General features: G+C 35.3%; 1 protein-coding gene across 50 annotated transcripts in view; it reads left to right on the top strand.

Annotated features, from left to right (window-relative positions):
* The window catches only part of PMCA (plasma membrane calcium-transporting ATPase 3), a 476,515-nt gene that overhangs the window by 417,693 nt on the left and 38,531 nt on the right, over positions 1 to 20,291 (top strand). For all 50 annotated transcript variants that reach the window (XR_010853417.1, XR_010853401.1, XR_010853416.1 and 47 more), the window contains 10 exons: positions 599 to 801; positions 4,164 to 4,439; positions 4,570 to 4,778; positions 11,103 to 11,265; positions 13,047 to 13,328; positions 13,710 to 13,904; positions 14,050 to 14,256; positions 14,454 to 14,652; positions 16,911 to 17,122; positions 17,979 to 18,133. Coding sequence is in view for 30 of the 50 variants with exons in the window: in XM_067105915.1 (XP_066962016.1) it covers positions 599 to 801; positions 4,164 to 4,439; positions 4,570 to 4,778; positions 11,103 to 11,265; positions 13,047 to 13,328; positions 13,710 to 13,904; positions 14,050 to 14,256; positions 14,454 to 14,652; positions 16,911 to 17,122; positions 17,979 to 18,133 (2,101 nt within the window). In the remaining 20 variants the exon portion in view is untranslated. The remainder of the gene's footprint in view (positions 1 to 598; positions 802 to 4,163; positions 4,440 to 4,569; positions 4,779 to 11,102; positions 11,266 to 13,046; positions 13,329 to 13,709; positions 13,905 to 14,049; positions 14,257 to 14,453; positions 14,653 to 16,910; positions 17,123 to 17,978; positions 18,134 to 20,291) is intronic.

Here is a 20,291-nt window from a genome sequence, read left to right as displayed (position 1 = left end):
AGCACATTTGATCAGCCTTAGTTAAGATTTGAACTCATTGGGATACACTCTTCTCACAGGAAATGAGAAACCACTATAGTTGTCATAAATGAGGCTGAACAGTGGAAGGTGTATATGTCCAAGTGTACTGGTAAGAAAAATAATTATCATCCATCCATGAAGGTACAATAAAGTACTTGGAAGAATGTTTGTATCACATCCAAGGTACAGGCAGTCCCTGGTTAATGGTGGGGGTTCCTTCCCCGGCCAAGTGCCGCTAACCAGAAATCGCTGTTAACCGAAAATCGGCGATAACGGTGCCGTTAACCGGAGATCGGTGTTGAAATCCCTGCTTAACGGCACCGTTAACTGGAGATCGGGTCCGAAAATCCAGTTAACGACATCGCTAGTCAAGCTCCGTAACACTGAAACACTCTTAACCAAATCTGCCGGTAAGCAAGGACTGCCTTTACTTGATTGTGTGCTTTATTATGTATTTAGAACTTTGTTGTAGGGAAGCTAACATTGATGGAACCATTTTCGTTTTAAAGGCCTTGGTATTCTAAGAGAATATGCTTTGATAAATGGTGTTCTTAATATTTACTTTATTCAATTCCAGGTTCTTTCATTGCTGTGCTGACTGTTGTGATTCTGATTCTCCGTTTTTGCGTACAAACTTTTGTTGTGGAGGGCAAAGAGTGGGATCCATTTTATGCCAATCATTTTGTGAAGTTCTTCATTATTGGTGTTACTGTGTTGGTGGTAGCAGTTCCAGAGGGTCTGCCATTAGCTGTTACGTTATCGCTTGCTTACTCTGTTAAGGTGAGTTTTAATGCTGTATGTATCCAAGCTAATATTGTGTTAAATTGTCAAGTGACATTATTGAAGTTGTGTTCATATTGTGCTGATTGAACACTGTTTTTTGGTTTAGGTGTGTACTTTTTTTCTTAACAAGAATTCAAAAGTTCAGTTCCTTATCTGAAAAGCTCAGGCTGCACATCATATTTGTCATATATTAAAAATCATATCTGAGGTGAGTGTAGACAAATTCCGACAGGTCTTGTTTTGAATTTTAGTAAACTCGGCATACAAGTAATGGAAAACTGTTATAACCATGTGTAGGTTATTCAAAGGTTGACGATCTTCAAGAGTGCCATATTTTGTTTGGCTGAGTTTTACTTGAATGAAATTTACCATTATAGATAAAGGAAATTACTAAATTTCATAAACTTATATGGATTTTAAAGTTTTTGTAATTTGAAATTTTCTGATTGAGTAGATAAACATTTAAGACTATATTTCCAAAATACATCTTAAAATGTACCGCTGTCTGGGAGTATAGAATTATCTGATTCCATTTCATTTCAAACCCTCGTACTTTTTCTTACACCTGTGCATCAAGTTAATGGTGTAAAAGATGTGCTGAATAGCTGCCAAAACTGGCTGTGAAGTGCCACTCACAGTCACCGAAATGAGACATGCATTGAGTGTACTGTCTCTCTCTTACATCACTTTACTGTTTTAATTTATCCTTGTGCTTGTTTATTACTTTCATCATCAAAATGCATAACAGGATAGTCGGTCAGAGACCTAGTCGCACCGTAAGCTAGTTGTAATTAAAATAATTATGAACATTACCATGAGGAATCCAGTTGTAGAAAATTATGAACATTAACATGAGGAATCCAGTTGTAGAAGATCCGGTTAATTCAGACTCCTGTCCATTAGATATTAGCTGTTTGCCAGCCACCCATCTATGGATCCAGTTAGTAAGGTGTCAGTCATGAACAAGATCAGTAGAGTACTAGTCGCAACCTCAGCCAAGAGAGTCCTGGTCATTGGTTGCATCAAGAGGGGCCAAGTTACAGTTCAGTCCAGTGAATTTCAATTGTGAAGCTGGGATGAGCCAATTAAAACTATAGGATAGAACTTGGCCTACAAACAGAAGCTGATAATTGAGGAGATGTTTTAACTGATATACATTCCGACCTCTTAAATGTAGCACTCTGTGGTCCAGCAACTCCCATGATCCTGGACTTTTGAATCAGTGGCTATGAGAGTGGCACCACACATTGTTTCAGTTTTTGTTTTTTTTTGGAACTGACGCTTGCTCCATAAGTACACAAGTACAGTTTATTTCCAGCGAAAACATTCTGTGAAACTTAGAAATATACAGCATCCAAAAGAACTGTAATTTGTGTATACAGTATACTGTACTCTTGTATCATCTGATATCGTGTATCATGCGATCATTAAAATTTTGTCCAAAAACATGATTTCATCATATACATCATGTATAGTGTGAGGTGTATTTTCAGTAGATTACACTAAGCAAGAATTCATTACATTTCTTGTAATTAACAACCACTTAGCATTGTGTGCAAGATGCTGGTATAAACAGCATCAAGTACTGACATACAGTCAAATCAAGAAGTACCCGTTTGCCATTGTCAGTTACGTAACTAACACATACTTATTAAGGGTTGAGTTACAGTTGTCGACTTGTTAAAAATATGCTAATTTTCAGTGATGACTTCCATAAATAAAATTAAAATAAATCTTCATTCATCCTTTGTTCAGAGGAGAGGAAAATGGTGCGAAAGTAATCCAATAAATTTACATTTGTAGCTGTGGCTGAAGAAAAAAATAATGTGTAGGCCACAGAACATTTTGGAAGAGGCAAAAGCAATATCTGATATTGGCGAAATCACACCTTTACTTCATTTAATTTACAGCATTTATAAATAAAGTATTTTTAAACCAGCTTTGATAATTTACAAAAAAAGGAATCTCCAAAATGTGTTTCATGTAGCAACTGGTGGCTGTGAAGATGTTAGTAAAATGCAGTCAGCTGATGATTTTAAGAATGTAAACATAATCAGGATGTGATTGGCACCTGATGGCTACGTTCATAAACTTTAATTCGATAATAATATGATAATAATGCATGAAATATAATTGCATACAAAATGTAAAACAACTTTTCTATTAAAATTATGATTATTCTTAATGCAACTGTATTATTTGACTTAGAAAAAAAAAGCAGCAGATTTTTAGGTTTTCGCTGGAAATGAAGGTCGGAAAAGTTTAAAGTGCCGGAAAACATTGAAAGGTGCCAGGAGATCAGAATTAGACAGTGCAATTAGCAAAAGTGAAAGCATTTCTGGGGAGATGCTTATGGAGCAGGCTAGAATTTCCATAAGGATCTAAACCTAATGAATGAGTGATTATTGATAATCTTTGTTCTGCTTTTGATAACGCAGCAATATGAATGTTTAATGAGATAGCAAGACTTTGTTCCCATAAGGGATTTATTAGGTGTGATTTCTGTCATCCAGGATTTTCTGTGTTTTGGTAATGGCCTGGTCCTAAGAGTGCCAGTTTTAAGAAGTCGGACTTTATATAGTAACTGTAGACTGTAAGAAAAACCTAAGATAAATTGAAGATACTGCAATCTGTTTGTAATCATCAGCACAAGACTGCTTGCAGAATTGTTAGCTAATGTCACAGAAAACAGTCTTGCTCATCTTTGGTCACTAGACAAGGCAGGGTGAGGTCAGACGAAGATTCTCAAAATTGCGCAATCTCTGATGATTGAAGAAGGGATAGACAGCAGAGAAAAATGATTGAGAAGTAGTTAATATTCCCCAATGTAAAAGAACAGGGCAGACAGGAGAGAGGATTGCTTGGAGTGAATGCCATGGTCTATTGCACCTTGTCAACCAAAAAGGCAGAGTGAAGGGAACATTTGTCTTAAGGAGAATCAGATAAGAACATCAGGGCCCTTAGCCCAGCAAAAACAGCGCAGGTACCCAGACTTCATTAACGTTAGAAATGATAGTGGGAGATATTTTAAAGCGCAAAGGTTTAGTCCTACCTGGAGGAGGCTCTCTCTGTCTCGGAACTAACTTTTATTTTGCAAAAAAAATTTTAAGTTTGGCATAACCTTTTTGAGAAGCCAAGAAAACTTTTAAAGTAAAGAGTCTGGCCATGAAGATGGTTTTCTGTTTGGAATTTTAAGGAATGAATTAATAGAAATAGGATTATTCTGGAAATCTTGGTAAACAGGTTAACCAATTTTTATTTTTAACTTAATTCATGATGCTGATGCATTTATTTGAAAATTACTGTTAGGTAGTTTTTGCAGTTGGTTTTTGAACCTATGCTATTTTCTATATTTTCAGAAAATGATGAAGGACAACAATTTAGTACGTCATTTAGATGCCTGTGAGACCATGGGTAATGCAACTTCCATTTGTTCAGACAAGACTGGTACTCTCACTACAAATCGTATGACAGTTGTGCAGTCTTATGTATGCGGTGAAGACTACAAAACTACTCCAAAATATGATTCACTGCCTCACCATGTTGCAGACTTGATAGTTCATGCCATTAGTATCAATTCTGCTTACACTTCCCGTGTTTTACCAGGAGACAATCCAGGAGACCTCCCAAAACAGGTACAATGCATTTTATTTAGAATATTTGTAAAGAATAAAAAAAAATTGTGATCATTTGTAGAATGCATATGTTAATCTAAAGATAGGGAAGAATTAGGTTACAAGAATAATCACATTTTTTATGTTGCAGGTTGGCAACAAAACAGAATGCTCCCTGTTGGGTTTCGTTTTGGATCTTGGTAAAAGTTATCAGGCGATCCGTGATGAAATTACAGAAGAAAACTTTCATCGTGTTTATACATTCAATTCTGTGCGGAAGTCCATGTCCACAGTGATTCCCAGAGAGGGGGGTGGATTTCGCATTTACACAAAAGGTGCCTCAGAAATTGTTATGAAGAAGTAAGTCCAAGAAGGTATAGTTTCATATACTTTATCATTATTGTGACCTTTGGTTCAAACCATACCATGGTTAGGCTGGGCTTCTTGAGCTCTATTTTCTGTATGTGTTAGTGTAATTCCGCTGCTTCTGCTGCTGCTGTTGCTGCTGCTGCTGCTGCTGCTGCTGTTGCCGCTGCTGCTGCTGCTGCTGCTGCGCTGCTGCTAAGAAATTGTTTTTGGTAGTGCTGTAATAATGATTTAATATTTCTTCAAACCATTTCAGTTTACTACATTCAAATGACCATGTTGCAGAGTATATATTTAACAAATGTGGGACGGAAAAAATCATAAGTATTTAGTGGTTTTGCTCTCTGAGATTGAAAATGCTTCTAAGATACCTAATGGAAGCTGTTATGAATTCTCAGTATTGTCAAACCATACAAAAAGAGATATTATGCTCATCATACATTTAGTGTGTTTTTTTTATAGTTTGTTACATGTACTTATTGTGGTAACTCAAGAAGATCTACTCAACTTTTCTTCCTATTCGTACAAGGCAGTAGTAAGGTGTGATCAACACATGATGAGTTAATTGTAAAGGAAGTTAATTTGATGGAAAAAAAGCTGATGCACAAATGATACTAGTATTGAATTTAGATCTTCAAGAATCACTGATGAAGAGTTGTTTTGTTAGATAATACTTAGTGTGCTGGCCATTGATAGGGTGAAGCCTCACACCATGTCCGGAGTTTTTCTCATTATAGCAAGCAGGTGATTGGGAGATGCAAATGAATTAATCAGTACTTTATTCAGTAGTTTTTAAGTTATGGTACCATGTACCAGTTTCCTGAAATTTTATTAACAAGAAGAGTTCGATATATCTTAATATTTACTTAGATATGAAAATTAGCCAAGGTTTCTGTTTTTCATTGTGTAGTTTTTGGATATGTATACATTTATTTTACAATAATGTTTCAGAAATTATATGAACATTCAGATATAGCTTAAAATAAGAACATAATGAGTACATTTCCCCATTCAGTCATAGGGTTGGCTTAAGCGTAATGTGATGGTGAAAACTATGTGAGAATAGATTAGAAATTCATATAGGTTATTATTATTAAGTAAATTAACCAGACCACCAAGTCAAACCACTTAACTTACCTAGGGCTCCAGGAATTCATTTAGAACTACTTTATTATCATCTCAGGATTTTGCACTAGTCTAGGTTTTATTTATTAGAATAATTGAAGTATGTTTTTTCAAGTGTTACTATGAGCATTCTAGGGTGTCTTTTATTTTGTCATCCTAATTTATAAACCTCAGAATAAGTTTGACAGACTTGCTGTCCAGACTAAAAAATATATGAGAAATACTTCCACCACTGTGTATTGCATTGGCCAGTAAATCACTGCAGCTGAAGCAATAGTTTTCCAATTAGTCAATAAAAGCAACAAAGCAATGAGGTTTAAAATTTGGATTCATGGATGAAAAAATTGCAGTTTTAGAATCCAGACAGAACCTTCTTATATTGATTAACATAGTTCAACTGATTACAGTGTAAATGATGTAAATGTTGATATTATGGGAGTGAATTTCCAAATGTCGGGTATTTGAAATTACTGTACTTTAGAAACCATGTTCAAGAATGGCACAGGCACCATTTAAATTATCCGTAAGTTATTCACAGTGTGATCCATGTGTTTTTGTCTGGTAAAATTTCATTTTTTGAGTTGTAATACCATTGTTTGGTGTGAAATGAGTTTGTGTATTTAGTCCAGGGAGGAAGAAACTTTTGTTCAGCTTTTTGTGGCACAGAAACTAGTTTGTTTAAGATTCTGATGATAGTTGGTTTGTGTAACATGTTTGCGATCATAACCGGTGCTGAGAAGGAATCAGTCAGTGCATTTTTGTCCTATTTGCCCAGTAAAGTAAACATGTAGGAGACCCCTTTATATTTTGATATGTTTACATGCAGTTGCAAGTAATACATACATTACATTGCCTCCTAGGTTATTCCCCCAGACAGACAGGAAAACTTGATAAGACATGTTTTTAATGGTCTTTGTTCAAGAATGTTTACTTAACAGTATATGATGCCAGAAAATTATATACATAAAAATTTACATTAGTGGTATGCAGCATTTATCAAACATTTGAGCTTAGCTTCTGTTTGTAGCATTTATCCTGTAGAATAAGAATCAAGGTCATTTTAAGTTTTTTCCATGTGTAAAGATGTGCTTCGTTAGTATTTTTGGTAAGAAAATTGCAGTCAAGTTTAATCCATGCTAGGTTAGTACCAAGTTGTCATTGGCATGCAACACTTCAAGCAAATGCTCATAGTTTGCATTTTAAAGATACAAAAGTGATGTCTATGCAAGTATCTATTGTATAAAAATTTGTGTTAATTGTCCAAGGTGAAGTGTAGAAAATTTTGAAAAAGTTAGTGATGTCTATCCGGGATGTACCACAAAAAATATTTACATTTATAGCACACAGATACAAAATAAGAGTGCGATCCAAGTGACTGTAACCATCTCTTCCACTTTATCAGCTTGTATCAGTGGTTTTGTTCTCCCCAAATACAGTTGGAAACTTTCATGTGGAACATAATTTTTGGGCACATTCATGTTTTGTTTTCTTGGGAAAAATAGGAATAAATGGAAATGGTTGGTTCACGGTAATCTCCGTCCAGTCCAAGTGAAGGTGGGATAGTTGTTCAACACATTCACACTACATCACAGAGTTAGATTTGTTGACTTCACTTACTGCTGACTGACATGCTCAGCATCACCCAAATGATATGATTGCTCAAGTTGTGCAAACAGTGTTTTAAGAACAATGTAGCATCTCTGCTAAGAGCACAACTCTGCTGAAGCTTATGTTTCTCAAAAAGTGCAATCTTCTGGGATCTTTAAGGAAATTTGTGATTGTATGATATATAAAGTAATTTAAATAACATGATCTAATTGAGCAAATATCCTATAGACAAAAATTGTATACCAAGTATTATGCATGCAAAACCAAGTATACTTTAATTGGAAGTTTTCATTATTTACAGTGTCAGTTACAGTTCTGATTCACATTAGTGACACTACTATATGATTATGGCAACTTTCGTCTTTTACTAGGTACCCGAGTTATCTTCTAAGGCTGCCTGTATTGCATTCTACAGAAGATGGTGTTAATGAATTCACATACGTCATGTGTTGTTCTGCCCATGTTAGAATGTTTTAGTGTGTTTTCCTTGTAGTCAACAGTTTCTTTGAAAACTTATACTCTGGACAGAATTGTTCAAATTGATGGTTTTATTTCACTAGCCATCAGTAGAAGAATTGTTTATCTTTTGTAAACTTTGTCAGTAAGATACTCTTCATTGTCCTTAATGCCATAACTGCTGGAGTTAATGTAAACTACTCTTTTCTCAGTGTGTTGGGGTGCCAGTTTGTTCACTGCTATTTGGTGGAAGTCTTTAGTCTGTTATCATGTAATCAAGGAGGACTGTGGCTGTATTATGATTAACAGTGCTCATATTTAATATAATAAAAACAAGAGCTGTAATTCTGTGGTACCATGTCCCTGCACCTCTACTGACTCATTTTCAGCACGTGTTTTGTATGGATATATTTATCTGTAGAATGAATTTGAGACCATGTGGAAGGGATTTTTAGGGATATAATGGAAAGTCACCAGAATTGATAGAATAAGGGGATGCTGTGGTATATTGGTGCAAGTTGGATAAGTGATGACCAGGGTGTTTAAGGTATGTTTAGATAAGGGAAAGGCTCTAAAGGAATGGATGAGAGAAGTAATAGCGATATTTTAAAGACCATAACTTTACATAGTACATAGGACAGTGTATTTTATGATTTTGACAGAGATAGTAAAGCACATAACAGAAAGATTGATAGGGGAAGGACAGAGTGGGTTTAGACAAGGAAAATTACTTGTGGATCAACTGTATATCTTGAAACTTATATGCTAAGTTAGAGAGTATTGCGAAAACGTTGTGGGTAGCAAATCTCTGTCTCTTTCTTTTATTGGAAATACTGGGGCTGCTCCAAAAGCACAAACTAATGTAACCACAACACTGGCTTATATTGCATTCATTTTACACTGAATTAGCTTACTATTCATTGGTTTCTTTTTCTCTTAGACTGTTAATTTTATGTGCATTACTGGTTACCTTTTTATGCATGTATTCCACTTATCTTTTTCTTATAATCTCACAGATGAAAATGCTTGTAAAAATCTTTTTTGAATATTTCTGATCATAATTACCGTATTTAAAAATTTGAATTATTTTTCATTGTTTTACATATTCTCTCATCCAGTCCTTCATTCATAAATAAAACAAATAAAATGAGTATTACTTTGTTTACCAGGGAAAATATTTATAAAAAATTTTTTTTTTGCAAAGAAAGAAAGTTTAGTTGGTTCTTCTGTATAGTGAAACAAGTGTCACTAATTACAGTATTGCATAAGTAGCTTTTAATTTTTAGTAAATGATGAGAAAATTATTTAAAATTTTATTAAAATACGATGGAATCTTTGTCGGGGTAGAGCGATAGCATGAATATGCATGTCTCACATTCGATATCTAAAACTGAGCAGTGCAGCTGAGGACAATAAGGAAAATGGTGTTTGGGAGACAGTTATTGTTTAGGAATGAGTCGCAAGACCACTTGAACACTTGCTTCCCCCAAGAGAGCAAGTGATGATTTTGATTGACCTTGAAATGAAAGCTAGAAAAATAAATTATAGATACATACCTAAGGCTGTTGTTAAAAGGACTGCATTTGTAAATACATTTACATAATGGTAAAGTATGTGTGCTATATATATATGTATATATATATATATGAATTTAAGAGATGAAGGGCTAATGTATATAAAATGTGTTGAGAATTAAGGGGAAATTATGATATTGGAATTACAGTGTTTTGAACCAATTGGTATATTTACTTTTAATTTCTCTCTTCATAGTGTTGAGCTATTGTGCCTGAGTAAGGTGGATAAAAAATATGATGGCTGGTTTATCTTTGAATTAAGTTACTGAAATTCAGTATAGGTTGATGTAAGTTTTGTGTATGCCAAGCACACACTATGCACTAAGTTGGCAGTCAGAAACCAAAAATGCCTGCCATAGCAAAGGGGCTTGAGATGTAAGTCTTCTTAACAAAGTTTTTCCCATATGCGGAGCTTTTTTATACATCACAGTGATAACCTGGCACACTATAATGAATTTTTTTTATTGAATGTTTCTAGGACAGTGTGGGAGGATCAGGATACAGTTAAATTGGAGAGCATGAAGTTACTTTTAAAAGAGTAAACTTACTTTGATGAGGAATGTAAATCACCCAGCTTGAAAATGTCTGTTTTGTAAAGCATCTACCATTTCCCTTTAATAATTTTGAGTAACCATGTTGCAGAATTATCATTCATGTCATTAACTGGAGGTATTGTATGTTGAAATTTAAAGTGCCGGACTCCCTAGGCTTATCAGTTCAAGAAGTTTAATAGATTTTGTTGGTACAGTACATTGGTATTAGAGTGGAAAGTGTAGAGGTTCTGAGTAAGGCAGATTCTTAAAGAATGAAACGGATGAATTCCAAATGAAATATTGCATGGAGATGTACAAAGAGGGAAGAAAAGTTTGGAGTCATCTTAAGTGCTATCCCTACTGTGAGAGGTGGGATCTCTTTAAATCCAAAAGAAATAATTGGGAAGTAAGTGCCCAGGGCTGAAATCTCTGGAGACAAAGTATCAGAAAGGGCATGGTGATAACGGAAAGAAGTTTGCAAGGAGAGGTGTGTTATTAGACCGAAGCTGCATGCATATCATGAGCACTAGTTCATCAGAGACATGTTAGTAGTAGTCCATAGTAAAGGTACTTGGAAAAATCTCATAATCACAGGTGTCACTAAAATGGTGAAGTAAATCCATGATGGTGTAAGTGTACGATATATTCAAATCTATATTTTACTCGTACATCATAGTGGATTTTTTTTTCTCCCATCAGGGACTCAACTCAGTTTGTGTAGTATTATGATTAATGTCATTTTACAGTGTTGCAGCCAGGTGCTTTGCTTTCCATACATTTAGAAGGTGCTGAGGTCAGTCCTCAGATGAAGTATGCAGGGGCTGCTTGAGAAATTTGAGAAAATGGAACTTTTTAAATTATACCTAACAAACAGCTTGACTGACGGAAAATGTCGTGAATATCATTTAAAGCAATGGAATGGGTTCTTGTAAGCATTTTACTTCAAAATTCTTTTCACTTGTTTTTCTTCTAGAGAACATTGTGACTTTTTCTCGCAGTTAATGTTTCATGTCTTATTGCAGATGCTCTTTCATTTATGGCAAAGATGGGAAGTTAGAAAACTTCTCAAAGCCAATGCAAGATCGTTTGGTTCGAGAAGTCATTGAACCTATGGCTTGTAATGGTCTTCGCACAATATCAGTTGCTTATAGAGATTTTGTTCGGGGGAAAGCAGAAGTTAATCAGGTATGATGGTTATTTTAAAATTAGATTCTCTTTTAGAGCCATTTTACTTTTATTTTTGTTATGTATGCATGTCACCTTTCTCTCTTCCATATACTGTATAATGATTCAAATTGAAGAAACTTGCAATGCAGGTTAATAGTCCAATAGCTTTTTTCAAATTAATAGCATTTCATTTTGAATAATGAGAATCACAGTAAAATTTGGTTATCAGCAAGGGCATGGGATATATCTTGCCTGAACACATGCCTTTAATTTTTTTTTTTTTTTTTTTTTTTTTTTTTTTGCAAAATTTTCAGTCCTGTTCGTAAACCACAGTATTGTTTCAATAGTCCTGTTAATAAAATTTCATGCAGTAACAGTTTTTATGCACTAAAGCCATTGTGAAATTTACATAGTAATTTTCATGTGAATAAGATTATCTTCAATTAATGTTCTTGATGTGCAGTACAGCAGTTTACATCTATGTATATACAGTGTGAATGTTTTTTTTAATAGATTAGAAGTAAACAGTATAGGCTTTATGAAATATGTATTTATGGTTTCACTGATTTTTTTTTATAGGATGCACTCTGAAATAAACCCCCTCTGGAGTAAAATGAGCTAACTTGAGCTCTGCAGTACTATTCAGTTTTGAAAGGGAGAATACTTTATAAATAAAAAAGAAAGGGTCATCGCTGTTACCAAAATGACCTCTTTCTACTTTAGGAAATATGTTAATAATTCAGGGAAAATTTAATAAAAGTGAAAAAAGGTACAGCCCTTCAGCATTCTGCAACCAAAAGGGCTTTTATTTTACTGTTAATAGTTACTATGTTGTGAGTGTTGCCAATTGATAATAATAATGTGTCCCAGGCTGCAAGTCATGTCTTCGCAGTTGCCCTGATAACACTCATAAAGCAGGATTTTTGTTGCATTTAAACACACACATAGACAGTATACATAATTATATGGCTCAGAATTGTCACTCTAAATTAAGGCAACTCTATATCTGGCTAAAAATAGTTCTGTTTAGGTTGATAATTGGAAATGTGTGAGACTGGTAATGCTAGAAGGACAATGGTACCAGGTGCTCAGTGCATTGGAGGCTGCCTGACATGAGTTGCAAATATGCCTATTCTTACTTTTACTCCAGATTGGGACAGGGTGCCGGAATAATCTTGTTTCAGCTCGTTTTCTGAAAATGATGAAGAAGGGTACGCTTATAATAATTCATTTAAAGGTTAATAACATCAGTGTTTCAGTGCTCCCAGATTTACATTTTTTGTAATGTGTTTACATTTGTACAGTATAAAATTCATTTTTGTTACTTAGAGTATTAAAGGGTCAGTGCAAGGTATTTAGGGTATTTAGCATTGTTTTACCCAAAGAAATTTATTAATCTGTTATATGAATACACTCATATTTTGATTTTATATGCATTTTTGCATGCAGCTATCTGTCATCTGTTAAAAACCACACACATATTAACACCATCTGTCATTGTGACATCAGAGCATGCATTAAAAACAAGAAAAAATGTGTTTTATTGTGAGGAAGACACAAATTCATAAGTTATGTCAGGAATTGTGTCTAAAGCCACTCATCAGTTATTGGTTAGGTTACAAAGACCAGGACATTAGCTTAAGTGAAAATGGTGTCATTCAAAATTGGGATTAGTCTCTGACTGTTTCAGAGTTTAGTTTACTGTAAGAAATTGATTTTATAGCCTTTTTTATGATTCATAGTTAAGTTCTCTAATGATATGAAGATTAAAATCAACTTTTCTCTATCTTTCCTTTCAGGTACACTTTGATTCAGAACCCAATTGGGATGATGAAGATAACATTATCAGCAATTTGACGTGTATCTGTGTAGTAGGGATCGAAGATCCAGTAAGACCAGAGGTGCCTGATGCAATTCGCCAGTGCCAGCGGGCGGGCATAACTGTCCGCATGGTGACTGGTGATAATATCAATACTGCACGGTCAATTGCCACAAAGTGTGGCATCCTAAGACCGGGTGACAACAGTCTTATTTTAGAAGGAAAAGAATTCAATAGAAGAGTTAGAGACTCCACAGGAAAAGTAAGTAACATCTCAAATTTATTTTTGATTCATCTTATGACTTAAATAACAGATTGTATTTCTGGTTTTGATTAATTTGTTGTGCAACTTTTTGTTCTTTTATGTTCTCTTGATTGTCTTTGTTCATGTTTTTATACATCTTTGTCATCTGTCTTAAATTGTTTAATAAATTTCCTTCAGTACTCCATGTGGATTTTGTAAAAAAATCTTGACTTTTTACCAAAATTTGAATAAGCTTATTGTGATATACCAGTTACATAAGAATAACTTTGCTTCCCAAATTTAGTATTTTGTGATGGCATTTGAAAATTGTAAAGTTCATGTCCCCCCCCCAAAGGAAGATGTTTCAGATCTTTTTATAAACTAATTTTTTTTCTGCAGGTACAACAACATTTGATAGACAAAGTATGGGTGAACTTGAGAGTTTTGGCGAGATCGTCCCCCACTGACAAGTACACTTTGGTGAAAGGCATCATAGAAAGTAAAGTTAGCTCCAATAGGGAGGTTGTAGCAGTCACAGGAGATGGGACAAATGATGGTCCTGCTCTCAAAATGGCTGATGTGGGCTTTGCAATGGTGAGTTGTCTATTTTACAAAACCCAAAAATTTGTTACCTCTTCAGATACTCTCATATATCTCATTCATTATATATTTAATGAGACTCAGTTGTCCATAATTGTATACATTTAGTTTATTTCATGATAATCATTAATCATTTCAGGGTATTGCGGGTACTGATGTAGCAAAAGAAGCATCAGATATCATCCTAACTGATGACAACTTCACTTCCATTGTGAAAGCTGTCATGTGGGGTCGCAATGTATATGATTCCATTGCAAAGTTCTTACAATTTCAACTTACTGTAAATGTTGTTGCTGTTGTTGTGGCATTTGTTGGTGCGTGTGCCATCAATGATAGCCCTCTTAAGGTAATACATGAGACAGTTGAGCACATACACGCTTACCTTGCTTTATTTTAATATTTGCTAGTAGTGAGTAGTATTCTGCATATGGCATTATGCCAGTTACACACGGCTTTCTCTTTTCACGTTTGTTTATAGTGCTAAATATTCATATAGATAACTTTTATGGTACTTCTTAAATATGTTTTGTGAACCCCCTGCAGGCTGTACAAATGTTGTGGGTAAACCTTATCATGGACACTCTGGCTTCCTTGGCTTTGGCAACAGAAGCTCCAACGCCAGAACTACTACTCCGAAAACCCTATGGCCGCACTAAACCTCTCATCTCTCGCACCATGATGAAGAACATCCTTGGCCAAGCCGTGTACATGATTTGTGTTATATTTGTTTTGTTATTTTATGGTAAGTATGTCTCTCTCTCTCTCTCTCTCTCTCTCTCTCTCTCTCTCTCTCTCTCTCTCTCTCTCTCTCTCTCTCTCTTCTTCCCTTTTTGATTGTACCTTAGATTTCATAGCATGCTTTTATGATTTTTTCAATACTTAGAATCAGACAAGCATTCTGTTTCACCTTCACTGGCTGATTGTAGTAAGGACAGAATATATTTCTAATGCTGATACCTGTTCTTTAGATTAGTGGATACTCATTAACAACAAGGTGACTGGAACTCATCTCAAATAACATGGTACATGATACATTGGGAAAGGTATTCTGTTCGGGAGGCTTTTTTATGAATCAAATAGTCAGCTTATGCAACAGCACATATGATGATGAAGGGTGTTGTTGTTTATTTGGATCATCAGATTATTCTACCTTTATTGTAAATAATTTCTGTATGCATCTGCTCACATCATGGAATAGGGTAACAATGTAACTGGATAGTTAGAAGCCATTTAGGAATTTTTGTAATTTCAGCACTGTATAAGTAACAAGACAATAATACTGTATAAAAGGTTCAGTTGAATTATTCTCTCTCTCTCTCTCTCTCTCTCTCTCTCTCTCTCTCTCTCTCTCTCTCTCTCTCTCTCTCTCTCTCTCTCTCTCTCTCTCTCTCTCTCTCTCTCTGTGGTAAGCTCTGAACTATGTTTGGCTACTTTTCTGTAAAACATCCATATCATAGATCTTTTGTAAACACACTAAAGTATCAGGAGATAAAGAACTTAAGCTTTAAATAAGAACTTAAGCTTTAAATAGTTTGTATATATAAAGTATGTAATATACAAACTAATTAGGGTTGATACAAAAATTTTAAATCCAGATCAACTCTAAATTAATTAATGAACATCTTTTCTATGGTAAAATTTAACAATGATTTTCCTCAGTAGCCAAGGGTGAAATCAGTTATGAAGCAGTTTTTTTTTTTTTTTTACTAAAAGTCATCATTTAGAGAAAAAGTTGTGGCCTTCCATATAAAAATTAGCAGTTATGTGCAGTATCAACTAGTATCATGAAAAAAGATAATACTAAATGGTTTATTAAATGAAAATACTGAAGTACAAGCATCTCATGGTTAAAATTCATTTGAAATTTATTACCATTCCTTTTAAAATTTGTCTACTACGTATTACATGCAGGTCTTTATGAGTGTAGGTGTTGTCAACTATAGGATATAAAAAATCAACCTGAAATAGGATGAAGTTTTTGCAGATGTTTATACCACATATTGATGTAACATTCAATACAGGGACCTGCAAAGTATAAAAGATAAACCAAAAGTTAATCAGATATTTTAAGTCTTCATCAAAGTTAAATTTGTCTGATGAAGGTGCTTTCTTATTAATGTCAATGAATTTTCCCAATAATCAAGTGAATAATCCATTATTGCTTCACGGCAGTAACTTGTCATAGAAAGGGCTGAGTCACCAAGAGAACATTTTCAAGTTATGTAAGAAATAAAAGCATAATAATTTAAAAGTTTTTCTTAGGAAATATTCCTGATTAACAGATACTGAATCAGGAGTAAAATATCTTGAAATCTGGATTGCAAGTGTTTTGTTAAATCGGTGAAAGTTTGATGCTTGAGGTTCAGTGGATGGAGCTTAGCCTGCAGATTGTGAAGTCAGCCTGGTATCAGGGCAACTTAACATTCATTTGTATTTATCTGGTAGTAAAGATACCAATCTCCATTATTACTATAAAAGCAGCACTTGTTAAAAAGTAACTGACTGACTGATTTCCTGAACTTTCTTGAATGTTAAGGAAATTCAATTAGCTGTCCCAGAGTATCATTTAAAAAAACTGGCATCCTTTCCTGATCTTTTTGCCTGTTGCTTACAATCTCATTTCAGATTTGTGTTTAACAGTCATACTTGATGTAAGTTTTTTTTTGTGGGGGGGAATCAGACCAGTTGTAATTATTACACAGAAGATAGTCTTCAGAAGTAGAAACATTAGATCATTAAAGAGAAGCAAAGGAATAGTATGTAGCACAACATCTTTTACTTCTGATTTCATTCCAGTGAGAATATTTTATAATATTTATGATGTCCTGTTGCTTGAGTTTGTGACTTTAGGGCACCCAGTTTTGCCGTCCGTATGAAAGCTAAGATTTTTAGCTTGTCAGTGTTGTTGAACAATTTACAGCTAACTAATCACTTTATATCCATGCATAATGTGTGCAGATATGCATATTTACTCCTCTTTTTCCTTTTTTCTTCAAACAGGCGATTATTTGTTAGATATAGACTCTGGACGTTACGCTGACATCCGTGATCCACCCTCCCAGCACTTTACCATAATCTTCAATACTTTTGTCATGATGACTCTCTTCAACGAAATAAATGCACGGAAAATTCATGGGCAGCGCAACGTTTTCCAGGGATTCTTTACAAATCCCATTTTTTACAGTATCTGGCTTAGTACATTGGCAAGCCAGGTAAGTGGATATTTGGTTTTCATTGTCTATTTTTCAGTATGTGAGCTTTTATGTATTTTTTTTTTCACCCGTAACTTATTTCCAGTAGGAAGGTTTGACTCCAGAGATGAGCAAGACCATAATACCTAGACATCTGCATTCTCTAACTGTCTAATGAAAGACATAATCCTGTGCATTTCATGTCTCATGAATTTACTTAGTCCTTCATTTTTAATCCTCGTCCTTGCTGCTCTCCAGTTACTGTGTCCTGTATATTCTTGTGAGCTGCAGTAGCTCACCATCACATTGTATTTGCACCTTTATTGGCAAAGGATTGTTGGTGTTCCCAGTTGGAGTTTACATGTTTTTAAGTCATTCCTAGTCATCTTTCTGCCTTAACCTTGACTACTAAGGCATACTTTGCTGAGAGGTTGGCATGACCCTATTTCTGGAGTAATTATATCTATCTAGTTTCTGCATCTAATGGATTTACATAGAACAGTATTGGTTCAAATGTTGAATCATGTTGAATCTGTGGTCATATATGTTTTAAAGGCAATGAGGATGCCAATAATACTAAGGAGGTTATAACTACTGTAATGACAAGATCAAGCTTCCACTATTGAAAATTTTTTATACATTCATACCTGATTCAATGATTTTGATAGTGACTCATTTAAAGAAAGAATTATTAATGCTGTGAAACTATTGTATTTTTTTTTATTAAAGTGATTAAGTTTAATCTTGCTCACAGTACCTTTCTTCTAAATAAATTAACTATGAGCAGTCTGTTTAATGGGAGAAACTAATCTCATGATGTGGATTTTTATGGCTAGGGAACATTTTTTGAAAAACTGCCTGTTTTCTTTCCTTACAGATTGTGATAGTGCAGTTTGGTGGAATGGCTTTTTCTACAAGGGCCCTCACAGTAGAGTTATGGTTATGGTGTGTTCTTTTTGGGAGTGGAGTACTTCTCTGGGGGCAACTTGTTACGTCCATTCCCACCAAAAAATTACCCAAAAATGTATTCTCGTAAGTGATCCTAGCACCTTTTGTCTATTACTGTTAGAGCCTTTCTCTTATTTCAAGTCTTCCTTTGATTTTTTAAAGTGATTTATTGTGTGTATATAAACAATTAACATTCATGTGTCTACTTTTTTCCTGTGCTCAGGTTTTAAGTTTTGCTTCAAGTTTTGTTCTAGCCTTGATTGGAAAAATTACAGAATGCTTTGGTTTTATAGCTTTTGGGCATAAGTAGGTAGGTGTTATTTTATTTCAAATTTTCTGTTAGTGATATAATATATTGAAAATATCTAGCCAGGTGATACAATTTATTGAAAATATCTAGCCAGGAAGCTCATTAAGATGAATATGAATAAGTTATGCATAGTAAAAAAATGTTGTACAGCAGTATTTTATAAGTTTTATAATTAAAAATCTCACAGGAAAGTAAGATGAAGGATAGTTCTGTGGTGGTCACTATATAATAGTTGGAATTGGGTGTTGCTCTCTCTTGCCGTGAAGGACTCTCACCGGTTGAATAAGTTCAGGTTTCTGATGTCACAACAGTGGTTGGTATTCTCTCTGGATCAGGACAGCAGGGTTTTTACCCTGTACTACTGCAGTGTGTTGCTATGCTGAGCTCGGTTCCACATTGCTTCTCTCTCCTGATGGATCTGTCTCTGATGTAGTTTTGGGTTTGGTAGTTTGTTGCTGCCTGGATCTGTAGGTCTTTGTGCCTCCTTTCCATCCTGAGATGTTGCATCTCCTTTGGCTTTGACCTCTGGTGCTTAAACATTATAATTCCAGCCTGGCCACAATCTGTCCCAGTTATATTATTATTATTAAAGTAGCTTAACCACTGAGCTAACTTTCAGCTCTCATCAGCTTCTCATCAGATCAGCTATGTCAGCATTGGCCTCCAGCCCCTTATCAAAGCTCATATCCCAGTCAGTTTGGCCTCGGCTCTACTATGGAAGTACAGTAGTTTCCGTTGGCTCCTCCCAAGTCTTGAGCTTTTTCATATGGCAGCAGCATTGCACCTTGCTGCCTTGTGTTCTTGATTTTCTTGTCATGGGAAACCTGAGTGCCGTCTTGTGGTTCTTAATTTTTTTTTCCCATGGAAGACCAGGGGTGGGAGGGGGGTTGTTATACCATTGGGTCTCCACTCGGTGTTGGTCACAGATGAGGTGTACCATTCCCTCTGCCTTCAAGGGGTTTCATAGAAATGTGGGTTCATTGGCACAGAGCCTTGGGTTCTAAGGACCTTCTGCTTCAGCTGCTGCATGCTTGTTCTCAACACAGGTTCTGCTCTTTAGTCTTGTCTATTTGCCGATGTTTCCTACCCAGCCATTCATAATTGGAGACAGTTCCATGATGGTTATGTGACTTCTGTGTTGTGAGGAGTGCCTCAAGGAAATCATTGGAGTCATCAGAATTCCTTTTTTCTCTTCCTCAGTTTTTGGATGTAAAGAGAAGGGAGCCAGGTCTTCAGCTTCCAGCTCAGTGGTTCATTGGCAGTAAATTTTTATTTTGGGAACTGTGGTATTCTAAAGGATGTTAGTTCACCAGAGCTTATTTTTTTATCCGTTAATAATCTGAGAGATGTCGTTCTACATTTTCTTTCATAATTTTCTAGGAAGTACTTTAGTTGGTACATCAATATTCTGGTCCAAGTAGCATCTTGGGTGTTTTGTTCAGGGTTCTTCTTATTTAGATGTTTGTGTTACTTGCATGTTCAGAAATTATTTGCAGGGTTGCCTGCGAGTTGCAATGGTCCTGGACTGATCCTTAGGCTTGTAGTTTGGACTAAGTCAGACATAACACCATCCTCCCTGTAAGTTGTCATTGGTATGCTCTGGATGAAGCTCTGACTAGGCTTTCAGAGGTTTGGTTCTGAGTGGCATAGAGTTTCAGATAGCCTCTTGATGAGAGGTGTCTGTGATATCTTCAACTATCTGGATCCTAGACCCATAACCATTTCAGTGAGACCTTCAGTGATAGGATTATTGTTAGAACCTGCTGTAGAGATTTACTTGGTATCCAGATTGCCCCATGTCTGTGTGACTGGCACATTATGTGACAGGAGCTGGGGTCAGCAGACATGGGTTTGCTAGTACTTTGGCTTCCTTGAGCCCCCTGGCAATCTTCTTGTCCTTCTTTATGTAGTGACCACCTTGTTGGAAAGTTT

Source organism: Macrobrachium rosenbergii, chromosome 6 (assembly GCF_040412425.1).
Source record: "Macrobrachium rosenbergii isolate ZJJX-2024 chromosome 6, ASM4041242v1, whole genome shotgun sequence".
Classification (NCBI taxonomy): Eukaryota; Metazoa; Arthropoda; class Malacostraca; order Decapoda; family Palaemonidae; genus Macrobrachium; species Macrobrachium rosenbergii.
Note: the sequence above shows the minus strand (reverse complement) of the source record. Positions and strands in the feature narration are given on the sequence as shown.